Raw genomic sequence first — 11,827 nt, 5'->3', positions numbered from 1 at the left:
CAGTTTTTGGTTGTTCCAACATGTTGGGAAAGGGTGAAGTTTGTCTTTATTATTGCTTTTGATCTTTCTGTTTATAATCTAATCCTATTTTTACCCAAATTTCCGTGTGTTGACTTTACATCTCAGTGTCTCGAATTTCCGTGTGTTGACTTTATCGTTATCATCAACTTGGCTAAGCCAATTGCCAACACTTTGTCCTCATTTAAATCCCTCTCCTTTTTCTAAGCTACGAATTCCGACGAACCCTTCTAAAAAAATTCAAACTTTTCAGCATTTCCAACGCCAAAACTCATCTTTTTATTCAATCCCCTCTTTCCTTTGAGCGTTCTTGTTAGAAAAAAAATATGAGAATGGAAGAAGACGGCGGCGGCGATCTTGAAGTCCCCTCCTATTTCCTCTGCCCAATTTCCCTCCAATTGATGAGAGATCCGGTGACCATCTCCACCGGCATCACCTACGACCGATCCAACATCGAGAAATGGCTCTTCTCATGCAACAAGAGAACTTGCCCCATCACTAAACAGCCCTTGTCCGATCCCGATTTGGTAACCCCAAACCACACCCTTCGCCGTTTGATCCAAGCTTGGTGCACCCTCAACGCCTCTCATGGAGTTGAACGAATTCCAACTCCCAAGTCACCCATTGACAAAACCCATGTGGCCAAGATCCTCAAACAGGCCAAGAACTTCCCCAGTTCCAACCACAAGTGCCTCCTTGCACTCAAAGCCATTGCCTTGGAGAGTGAAAGAAATTGCACCCTTGTGGCTCAATCCGATGGAGCTTTTGAGTTTGTAGCCGCCGTTATTAAGAGTGGTGGTGATAAGAACATTGGGTCCATTGAATTGGCGGTGGAAATTCTGTTCCACATCAAATCCTCGGAAGCCCATCTCAAGAATCTCGTAAATGGCGATGGTAACTTCATAAACTCTCTTACTTTTGTCCTCAAAAATGGGAACTGCCAATCTAGAGCCTACGCCATAATGTTGCTCAAATCAAGCTTGGAACTTGCTGATCCAATTCGGTTGATGAGCATTGAGAGGGAACTTCTTAGTGAAATTGTGCGCGTTATACATGATCATATATCTCACCAAGCCTCCAAATCCGCGTTGAAGGTTCTAGCCGAGGTGTGCCCTTGGGGGAGGAACCGTGTGAAAGCGGTCGAGGGCGGGGCAGTCGGCGTGTTGGTGGAGCTGCTTTTGAACTCGACCGAGAGGCGGTGGTCGGAGATAGGGCTGGTGATTTTGGATCAGCTGTGTGGGTGCGCAGAGGGACGAGAGAAGCTGATGGAACACAGTGCTGGAGTTGCAATTGTGTCGAAGAAAATACTTAGGGTTTCGGCAATGGCGAGCGATCGAGCGGTGAGGATATTGTCGTCGATATGTCGGTTTTCGGCGTCGGTAAAGGTAGTTCAAGAAATGTTGGAGGTGGGAGTCGTGGCAAAACTGTGTTTGGTGTTGCAAATGGATTGTAGCTCGAAGACGAGAGAGAAGGCGAGGGATATACTAAAGTTGCATTCGAGGGTTTGGAGTAATTCTTCTTGTATTCCGCCACATTTGGCGTCTGCTTATCCATCGTCACCGTCTTGATTCTTCTTATTCTCCGTCCTCATCCTCGTCCTCGTCCTCGTGTACAAACATTCAAAACATAGATTATTTATGTGAGCAAAAGTTGCTTGCAATTCAAAAGAATACAATTTTCGGTTTTGTTCGTACAAGTGTTTTGAGTTTCAAATTTTTTTGCGTAAATTATAGAGCTCTAATTTATTAATTTAAATAATATAATTTGCTTATGGTAAATGATTTTAGTTTGAATTTTATTTAAAACTTAGTTTTATATACATCGAATAATGGGCCGGCCCAATTATGATAAATCACTCTAGTCCATCAAGCCCAATCCTAATGTCGGCCCAACTTTTGATCCACTAAGAAACTGTGGACCCAACTTGGCTACACTAATAAGCTCTCTTTTTATTATTATTATTATTATTATTTATTTTTTTTAATTTTTTTTTTTATTTTTTTTTTAAGGTGGATCCAATTGATTATGAACGAAACATGTGGAAATCTCTTTTTAGTAGATACGTTTTAAACTCGTGAAACTGATGATGATATGTAACAAGCTAAATTAGATAATATCTGTTAACTGTGGAGTTGAGCAGTTAGATCGATATGATTCGAACGTAATCAATTTGAATGGTAGAAAATAAGAGGGTTTAGAATTGGAGTGATGTTATGAAGAAAGGAAAGGAGGTGACCCTCCTCCATGTGAGGATGTATTTGAGAAAGAAGGCAAAGGAACAAAGGAAGCCCACAATATTCAATGGGAAGAAGCTGTCACCCTCACCAAATTCAACCCTCTCTCTTCTAATCTCTTTTCCTTTCTATTATTAAGTTGGTTTCAACGTATTATCACTCCATAATTACATTATTATCCCTTTAATCACCCCCTACTATTAGTACTCTATGTCGGCTTTCCCATGATCTAATATCTGTTAGGAATCACGAACTTTCACAATTGTATGATATTATGCATTCTGAGTGTAAGTGAGAACTCATATCAGTTGAAGAGAAGAATGAAACATTATTAGAGTGTGAAAACCTATACCTCGTAAATACGTTTTAAACTATGAGGTTGACGAACGACACTACGACAATGTTTACTAGTGGTGAGCTTAGGCTGTTACAATAGTCTATCATGATTTTGCTTTTGATTTTCTTAAAAGATCTCGTAACAACTGAGATAATATTCATTTGCTTATAAATTCATAATATTCTCGTAGTTAGCTAACTCGGGATTCCTCCCAACAATTCTCAACAACTCCTACTCCATCTTCCTTTTATTAACAAACCCGACAAACTCCTTTTCATTATCATTCTCTTTATTTCCTTTTTCATATTTTCTAAAATGTAAAAAAAAAAAAAATTAAAATTAAAATTAAAAAATTAAAAAATTAAAAAATTAAAAAAATGTGAATGAAGGATGACCCACTCACCCCCACCCCGGTGGTATGCCGTTCATATCAAACCATCTATAAATATAAATGACTCATTGTCTTACCAAAATGTTTCTTCAATTATGTCAATACGTAGACGGCCTCTAAATATGACATCAAAATCATATACATGACGTATTATATATATATTATTTTTCGTACCTTGCATTGATTAGGGTTTACATGAGTAGTTAAGACCGATTAGATGAAATTAAAACACTTGTTAATGATGTGATAATATGATGATATGAGTTGGTTTCATCCTCTTGGTTTTTGTCGATCCCTTTCCTTAAAAGAAACGAAGCAGTAAAAACAATGAAGTAAATGGTTTTCCACACTAATATTTGTTCTTCAAATCTACTTAATTATTGGTGGAAATGTGTGTGAAAATTTATATATAATACAAATTAAGTTCGGGATGAAGTATATAAATAATACATACACATATAAATTATATGGTCCTATACTGACAAGTATGATTTTATATTTCCACTCTCATTCATTCATTCAATCCATCAGCTGCACTGTCGTCAAGCCACAAAATCAGGCAATAATTGGGCGGCGAACCTTTTCGTGGTTTGCATTTCGACATGGTCGTAGGCGGTCGAGGCAGAATGAGGCGGCGGGGGCGGGGGTGGAGCGGGGTTGATGTCGGAGAAATCGGGCCCTCCTCCATTGGTGATATCAAGCCTTCTCCCCAAGTGGTAATTGTGTTGGGTGTCCGAATGTGGAAGGCCAAGAGTAAGAGAGACGCCATTTCCATGGAATCTTGGTGTGAGGAGCTCGGAATTGAACCTTGTTCCAATTTCACCAACTGGGTATGCACCAAATCCTCCCCCTCCCCCATGATAATGATGATGATTCATGTTCATCTCTGCCGTGGTTTGAAGAAGGTGTTTTGTTGTGTCGATATCCCTTAAAAGCATGGTTTTTGTGGATGGGGTTTCCAGGTTGTTGTTTGCGACGGTCGTTGTTCTTTGTTTCTTGGGACTTGCATGGATATTGTTTTGATTGTTCATCAAATTTTCTGTCTTGGACTGTGCATGATCATCCTTAATATTGTTGTTATTAATCTGATCTCCTCCTCCGCCGCCGCCGCCGCCTCCGCCGCCATGTTGCTTGTTGGGTTCGTTTTTGTTGGTTCTAAGCATGTCGTGGGAATCCCCGTTTTGTTCTTGTTCCTTGATTTCCTCCAAGTACATTTCCTCAACCATTGGCTTCCATAGACGAACTCTTGCATTTATGAACCAATTAGATACCTGCAGCCATTAATTATTATAAGATTCCTTTCAAAAAATGATGTTAAAACATTCTCCAACGTAATGGACATTCATACTTGGCTCCTTGTTAGTCCTGTTTGTTTTGCGAGGATAATCTTGTCTGAATCCTTTGGATACCTAAGTAATCATGAAAAAAACGGTTAATTTTTAGATGTTAGGAATCACGAATTTCTACAATGTTACGAGGTTGATAACTTTGAATACAAGCTCTCATAACTTTGCTTTGGACTTCTTCAAAAGAATGATTAAATGTTGAGACGAAAAATGACTTACGGGTGAAGGAAATGCTCGAAGAGCCAAGCACGAAGAACAGAAACAGCCCGTTCGGGCAAGCCTCTTTGGGGTCTCCAAGTGTTGTGTTGAATCATACCCAATTGTTGTAAAGCTCTTTGTTGGCGTAGATGATGGTCCACGTATCTCAATCTTGACCCTTCAATTTTGGCACCCAACCAATCCTCTTCGCCCAAGCTTTTGCCTGTGGCTTTAATTTGTGCACATATTGCGTCTTTTAAGCACCGGAATTGCTTTGAAATGGTTTCGAGCGCGAGGGAGGCGTAGGACTTGGCTGACCCCAACCCTGCCGCCTGCTCGAAGCAATTCACCACTGCTTGCATTTGCTGGTGGTACTGTCTGTACTTTTGCTCCACCTAATTCAACCAATTTCAGATTAATCACACCCATAATTTCAATTCCTAACCCATTTTTTTTTGTAACTTTTAAAGGGTTTTATTATGGTACCCAAAAATCAGATAAACAGTGAAAGATTATTCAATGAGACAACCACACGTTCTAAAACTGTTTATTATTTTACTTTCTATACAATTAATTTTAATTATAATCAAGTCTGAAACATAGAGTTTCTTGAATTTGGTAAAATAATATCAAACCCCATCAAATTTGATTGAATAGAAGGTGTGACATGAATATCTCGATATAATATGATATGATACGATATGGTATGATGCATGCATATAAATTTTGAATAGGAAGAAAATGGTTTGATGGGTACCTCATCAAGCATTCCAATAAGCTTAGCTTTCTTCATCTGAAGGTCCTGTCTTTGAGCAGTGCTAAGCTCGGCGGCGGGCTTGGAAGTGGTTTCACCACCGCCGGAGGGCTCTCCGCCAATCGCAGCCGTTGATTCTTTCTTCATCTTCATCTTGTCCTTTGTCCCATCCCCTTTGTCGGTTTTATAATTTCCTTTCCCAACATTAACCACTTCATCCAAAAGTTCTTGTGCCGCTTTCAAGTATTTGGATCCCAATATCACACTTTGAACCCCCGTAATTCCACTTGACACCACCGACACCGACGTCGGCGAATTTCCCGACACCCGAATATCATCCCCACTCGTCGGCGAGATTGCCGGAGCGCCGCCGCCTCCTTGAATCTCCTGTTCCGCTGATAGCGTCCGGTAAAGAGACTGTTGGGAAGAGAGGCTCAAGGACAAACCCTGTTGTGTCGTCGGACGGCGGAAGCACAAATCGGTAGAGTCGGTGGTGGGCGACACGGTGGAGATTCCGTGGTGGGTTTGTTGATCCATAGGAGCCCATAGATTGTAGTGGAGACGCTGAGATGGCATAGGATGAAGGGCTGAGATTTCGTGATGGGATTGAGAAGCGTAGGATGAACGTGGAGCGTCGGTGGTGGAGAGTGGAATTCCGACGAAGTGGTTGTTAGAAGGCGGCGCGTGTGGGAGAGTGGAAGGGTTAAGCGCGTGTCCAGAAGGGTTGAGAAAGAGCATATTGGGTGGCGTTTGAGAGTGGGTGTCAGAGTAAGGTACGTAGTTTGGGTTCATAAGGTAAAGAGTGTGAGTTCCGTCAGAATTGGCTTGGATTTCTGAACCACCGTGATAGTACGTCGCCATCGTAATCAAAAGCGGCGGCGGCGGCAGCGGTGTCGGCGGCGTTTACAGAGAATTTGTCAGTTCCGCCGTACACAAGTGAAAAACAAAAAAAAAAAAAACCCTTTTGGTTCTTCTCAATTGGGTTGCATAGATGAGTCCTGTAAAACGAAAATTAAAACAAAAAAACAAGAATTATACCCCAAAACATCTTCCTTTTAACACCCATGAATTAGAATAAAGCGGAATTTGATTACAAGAAGAAGAAACAGATGTATTATTCTTCTAAAAGCCAGAAGAAGAAAGAAAGAAGAAGAAGAATATGGAGCCTAATGTTATCTCATTATATATACACACACAAAGTAGAGAGAGAAAGATTGATTGAAGGGGAAATTCAGGGATAACCAACACAAACCCACCATTTACTCTCATTCTTCTCTCTAAATATCTTCCTTTAAATCCCACCACTATCAAATATTGTCCATTTTAACTTGCTGCGTACTGGGTTCTCGTTAGATATTGTTTGTATTAGCCTTTTACGTACTGGGTCAGTCTCACTTCCACGTACATGGGCTATTTTGAGAAGAAGCCCCACACACCACCATAAAAGCAGTGATTGTGGTATCTGATTAACAAAATTAATCATAATTATCCACAGTTTTTAAGTATATAATTTAACTTAGATTATGAATATGTTCTTAGCTCTGTTGTTGATGATATATAGAGAGAATTCTCCAGGTGACTTGACCTCCATTGATTTGATGTAAAAGTATAAAGAAATTGGATACTCAGAGAGAGAGAGAGAGAGAGAGAGAGAGACGAGGAAATGTCAATTTCCACTAAGGCCAAATCATGGAGATAAAAAGGAAAGAGGTCCTCTTGGCTTTATTTTTTTATTGTGTGGTTGGACAGATGCCAAGAGGTGGCCCTGTGATGAACCACTGGAAACAGGCGCCCACACCCTTTCCTTGCTCTAATTCTCGTGCCAACCACCATTGTACCTACACATTAATTACATTATCATTATTATTATTATTAATCTTTGCGTCTCAATATTAAAAATCAAAGCTTTTGTGTATATTATAAGCCTAAACAACATAGACATGCATATTAAAACCCCTATGCTCGCTACCTACCTACCTTTTCCCATTATATAAACGACACCAAACAAAAAACATACTGTTTTTTACCTCAAATAGGCCATGGGGTTCCCATAATTGTACTCTCCACATCAAATAATCTAACCCCTCCTCACCCAATTTCTGTGTTAATGTTATCCACTTTAATCCGTTACGTACTCCTTTACCAATAATGTTTCGTTTCTTATAGTATCTATCTTTCAATTACATGTCAGTCAACGTTAGAAGACTTTTGGATCCGACAGAGACTATTGGTCAACAGTAAGTAAAGCATAGGTTAACATGAAAGGCTGTTATGTGTCAGCCAACCCCTTCATTTTAACTCATCACCCTTTTGCTTATAATTTGAAAAGCTGCTGCCTTTTACTATCTTAATGTAAATTTTCGTCGGCCTTTTGGGATTTTAGTGTACCATATGTCCTTCTATTTTCTTCATTTTGATCCAAAAGAGTTACTCATTCACTGATGTGATATGTTCGTTCATCTGCATAAGTATGTTGGTGATTATAAGGCGTTTAAACGCTAAGTTTATGAATTAATTTCAATAATAATATCCATGATTGAGATACTTGACATGGCCAAAACAAGATTTTGGCTTTTGCTAGACCAAGAATCTTTAATGGATATGCCTTTTCTTAAAGGCCATTTTTTATGGTTGGAAACAAATCCAACTGAAACAAAGGTGTTTAAAAGGATAACCTAGATTAGGCCTATTTATTAATTGACCCCTTTCTTCAAATTCAGGGAAAAAAAAGTGGTTGTTTTTAATATTATTATTAAAACATGAAGACGTTGTTCACGATATATGTTTCGTTCTCCTTTCTAACCGATGTGAGATCTCACAATCCACCGAAGGCTAGCATCCTTGTTGATACACTACCCTGTTTTATCTGACTCTTATACCATTTGTAACAACTCAAGCTCACCACTATCTGTTTTGGCCCGTTGCGTGTCACCGTTAGCCTCACAAAGATGTTTACTCATCTTTATAAGAAATGCTCCGTTCTCTTCTCTAACTAATGTTGGATCGACGGAACAAAGTGGTGATCTTATAAAATGTTTACTTTCCAAATACACACAAAATGAAATTAGAGTTTTAGCCTTTTGATGTGTTAGTTGTTAGGTTGTGCGTGGAGTGGCTGAAGCTAAATGATTGTTATTATGAGCTTATCTCAACTTTCAACTAATTATTTATTATAATTTCATTGGTTAAAAATAAAGCTTATATTAATTATTAGTTGAGTTTATTATTAAAAAAAATGTAACATGATCCAATCCCATGTAAACTGGTTTAATATTAATAATACGAACATTATTCTAAAAAAAATGATATAAGAATGACAAGTATGCATTAACTTTAAGGATCATGTATTATTAATATAATACTATTGGATTAGATTAAAATAATAATTAAAAAGGACTTAATTATCTTGTCGGTGAGCTGATTTAATTAATAATATTTTAATCTCCTAGTTGGTCACTCACGGCAGTGATTATGGTCGGAAGATCTGACGGCTGTTCCGAAACTACAAACACAGCATGTTGATAATATTACCGTATAGGGTTTGGTTTTGTAAATGACTGACCAATTGCTTCAAAGATGCTACGATTATCTCTTCTTCAAGTTTATATTTACATATCATATTGTCAAATGTCACAACCATGGCTTTCTCCAAAAAGTAGGCCATTTTTTCAATCAACAAATTATTCCTTTATCTATTTAAACTTATTTGATACTTCAAATTATTTTCATTTTAGTAATGATAAAGTATTTTATTGATTTAATTATAAATTTTGAAGTTTGTGAGATCCCGCGTCGGTTGGAGAGTAGAACGAAGTATTCCTTATAAAAGCGTGAAAACCTCTTCCTAACATACGCATTTTAAAACATCGAGAAGAACCCAGAAAAGAAAGTCCAAGGAAAACAATATTTGCTAGCGGTGGGTTTGGACTGTTGCAAATGGTATCAGAGACAGACACCGAGACACCGAACGGTATGTCAACAAGGACGCTGGCCCCCAAGGAGTAGATTGTGAGATCCCACATCGGTTGGAGTGAGGAATGAAACATTCCTTATAAAAAGTGTGGAAATCTCTTCCTAGCAGACGTGTTTGAAATTTGTGAGGCTGTTAGCGATACGTAACGGGCCAAAACATACAATATTTGCTAGTGGCGGTCTCGAACTTATACAAAAGAATATCAGTAGGTTAACAATAGGAAGACAATTGGGAGGAAAAAGAGTAATAATGAAAATGCAAAAAGGAAAATGTAGATGAAGAAGTAGGGTATATATAAATACAAGGACCACGTTTTGGTTACCTCTTTTTATCCATTTAAGTAGTAGATAGGTTGTTTTTTCCTGGTAGATAGTGGAGGAGACAATGATGCATAAAATGGTCCACAATGGACTTAGATCACTCACTCCTTCAATTGAGTTAGCTAACCCAATACCCATTACACTTTTCTTACACCATATCTTATAATTTTCCCCCAAAGGGTTATAATATCAAACAATGAACGCCGGCTATATCAAAAGTTGTCATAGGCTATGTTTTGTTGAGCCATCGAGCATCGTAGGCTTTCACAAAATGTCGTTGTTAATAAATGTAGCGTATATGATAAAGTTTTGGTTATTAGGTCAACTCATAAAACCATATTAAACCATATGGTATATGACATTAGAGTAAGTAGAATAAGTAGGTGGATGGTGGTGATGGAGTTGAGGGGGAAGGCTAAATACTTTCATCCTTTAAAGTTGGCATCAAAATCAAAAAAGTGGTGCCCAATTTCTACTTAAATACTCTTACTTTCTTCTTTCCCCCATTCTATTAAACCCACCCTCCACTTCCACTTTTTCCCTTTCCCTTTCCCTTTCCCTTTCCATAGTGCTTATTATATGCCCTCCCCTCTAAACTCCACTCCCCTCCCTTTCCTAGCCCTCTCTCGCCCCGTCAGAGTCTAGTTAATCGAGATTCCACTTCGACACAAAGAATATACTTGATGATTCTATTGGCATGACTAAGTTAACATCCCCTTAATCGAGATCGACTTCTTCTTTAGAACTCTCGTACAAAGTACACATTTGTTTGTCAATTGAGAATTGTATTGACGTGGCTAAGTTAATGTATTTTTGTTTGTATGAGAACTTAGGTTGTTCTGTCCACTTCTAACCACCTCAACTATGGGTATTAAATCTTGATACACATATTAAAATAAATTAATAATTTTTTGAAACTTACTTTGCACCCTCACATTTAATATTTAATTCGTGTGAAATTATAGAAATACCTTGTACTTCAAGGCTCCAATATTTGTTGACTATGAGTAAATAAACCATTCAATTATTGATCACATAAATTAAAGCGCAACTCATATTTATGCATCATTAATTCCCACTTACCATTTTATGTTTTCAATTATTGGAATTGAATTTCCCATCTTCTATTTTTTAAAATTTTTAAATTTTTTTAATTATATAAATTTAAAAATAATAGATATTGAGTCGGGTTAAAGAAGTAATGTTACTTCTTTTTTTTATTTTTTTTTTATTTTTATTTTTTATGAAAGTTGAGGATAAGAATGATAGATATTTGTTGGGTGCATCTCCATTTCCTTCACTTTTGATTAAAGGAGGGAAGACCAAATAAAAACATTTTGAAATTTGAAAGAAAACGACAACTTTTCAAAAGCGTGAATTTCGTACATTTATTTCTTATTTATTTATCACTAAACGTCAATGGAGAAATTGATGCATCATTTGAAAAGTTTTAATATAAAAGATTATAGTTAATATTTGGATAATATTAAGAAAATTAAATTGCATAATTATCCTCAAAAATATAAATTATTGACTCTAATTATTATGATTCACCTAATCTTAGGGTTTCCAAACGTGACTGTAGATATTAATTTTTAAATTTAAAGTAGATTTATTATCCACGAGTAGTTAATAATCGGCCACGTCATTCGCGAATTCTGCTAATTTATAATATATAATTAATTTAAAGAAAAAAAAAAACATGAAGCGACCTAATTGGGCTGCTACAAAAGTAGGCCCAAGACACGCTCACGTGACGCTCTTTCACGCAAGGGGATCCGTACGACTTTTGTGAATTCGCGTTGGAGTTTTGCTGGAGAATCGCGGGACCCACAATGTACGAAAGCACTATACACGTGTCAGTGGGATCTCGATTTTTATATATATATATATATATATATATTTTTAACCCTCCTTGCGTGGGTCCCACCCAAGGGTTGTCCGTCGGCTCCTACGCGCGTCGAGGGTCGCGCGGGTCGCGCATGGTGTGGTTCCCACTCCAAGATTCGGCGTGTTTGAGGAGGTTATCACAGGAGGTGCGGGGCCCGATCCCCCACACCCCAATCGAACGGGTCTCCGGGCACGAACCCGCGGGGCCCACCGGAGTCTGGATGGAGTCAAAAACAAAAAAAAAAGGAAAATGCCAATGTGGAGTGGGAAATTTAATAATTGCTTTTGGGCCGGGGGGTGGTTTGTAAATACGATAAAACTTGTGTGGTTGTAGATAAATTTCAAGACTTTTCCGAAAGTGTAGTG

The 11,827-nt window shown here is 38.1% G+C and overlaps 2 protein-coding genes across 2 annotated transcripts; one reads left to right on the top strand and one right to left on the bottom strand.

The window, feature by feature from the left end:
* Positions 1-249: 249 nt before the first annotated feature.
* On the top strand, positions 250-1,731 carry LOC111777743 (E3 ubiquitin-protein ligase PUB23-like). The gene has a single exon (XM_023657457.1). It carries the CDS (start codon positions 345-347, stop codon positions 1,584-1,586), a length of 1,242 nt encoding a protein of 413 aa, XP_023513225.1. The 5' UTR covers positions 250-344; the 3' UTR covers positions 1,587-1,731.
* Positions 1,732-3,335: 1,604 nt separating this feature from the next.
* Positions 3,336-6,527, bottom strand: LOC111777424 (BEL1-like homeodomain protein 1). Its single transcript, XM_023657015.1, has 4 exons — positions 5,282-6,527; positions 4,546-4,919; positions 4,329-4,389; positions 3,336-4,251 (listed from the first exon to the last, which is right to left on the bottom strand). Exons 1-4 carry the CDS (start codon positions 6,137-6,139, stop codon positions 3,523-3,525), a joined length of 2,022 nt encoding a protein of 673 aa, XP_023512783.1. The 5' UTR covers positions 6,140-6,527; the 3' UTR covers positions 3,336-3,522.
* Between the last annotated feature and the right edge of the window lie 5,300 nt (positions 6,528-11,827).

Source organism: Cucurbita pepo, chromosome LG16 (genome assembly GCF_002806865.2).
Source record: "Cucurbita pepo subsp. pepo cultivar mu-cu-16 chromosome LG16, ASM280686v2, whole genome shotgun sequence".
Lineage (NCBI taxonomy): Eukaryota > Viridiplantae > Streptophyta > Magnoliopsida > Cucurbitales > Cucurbitaceae > Cucurbita > Cucurbita pepo.
This window is presented reverse-complemented; position numbering and strand designations above follow the sequence as displayed.

What these genes read in the sequence shown, in the direction of transcription:
- LOC111777743 (XM_023657457.1), top strand. Translation starts at nt 345, where the DNA reads ATGAGAATGGAAGAAGACGGCGGCGGCGATCTTGAAGTCCCCTCCTAT.
- LOC111777424 (XM_023657015.1), bottom strand. Translation starts at nt 6,139, where the DNA reads ATGGCGACGTACTATCACGGTGGTTCAGAAATCCAAGCCAATTCTGAC. An exon ending in TTATTGGAATGCTTGATGAG is followed by an intron (nt 4,920 to 5,281) that starts GTACCCATCAAA and finishes TGGTTGAATTAG; the next exon opens with GTGGAGCAAAAGTACAGACA. An exon ending in TTCGAGCATTTCCTTCACCC is followed by an intron (nt 4,390 to 4,545) that starts GTAAGTCATTTT and finishes ATGATTACTTAG; the next exon opens with GTATCCAAAGGATTCAGACA.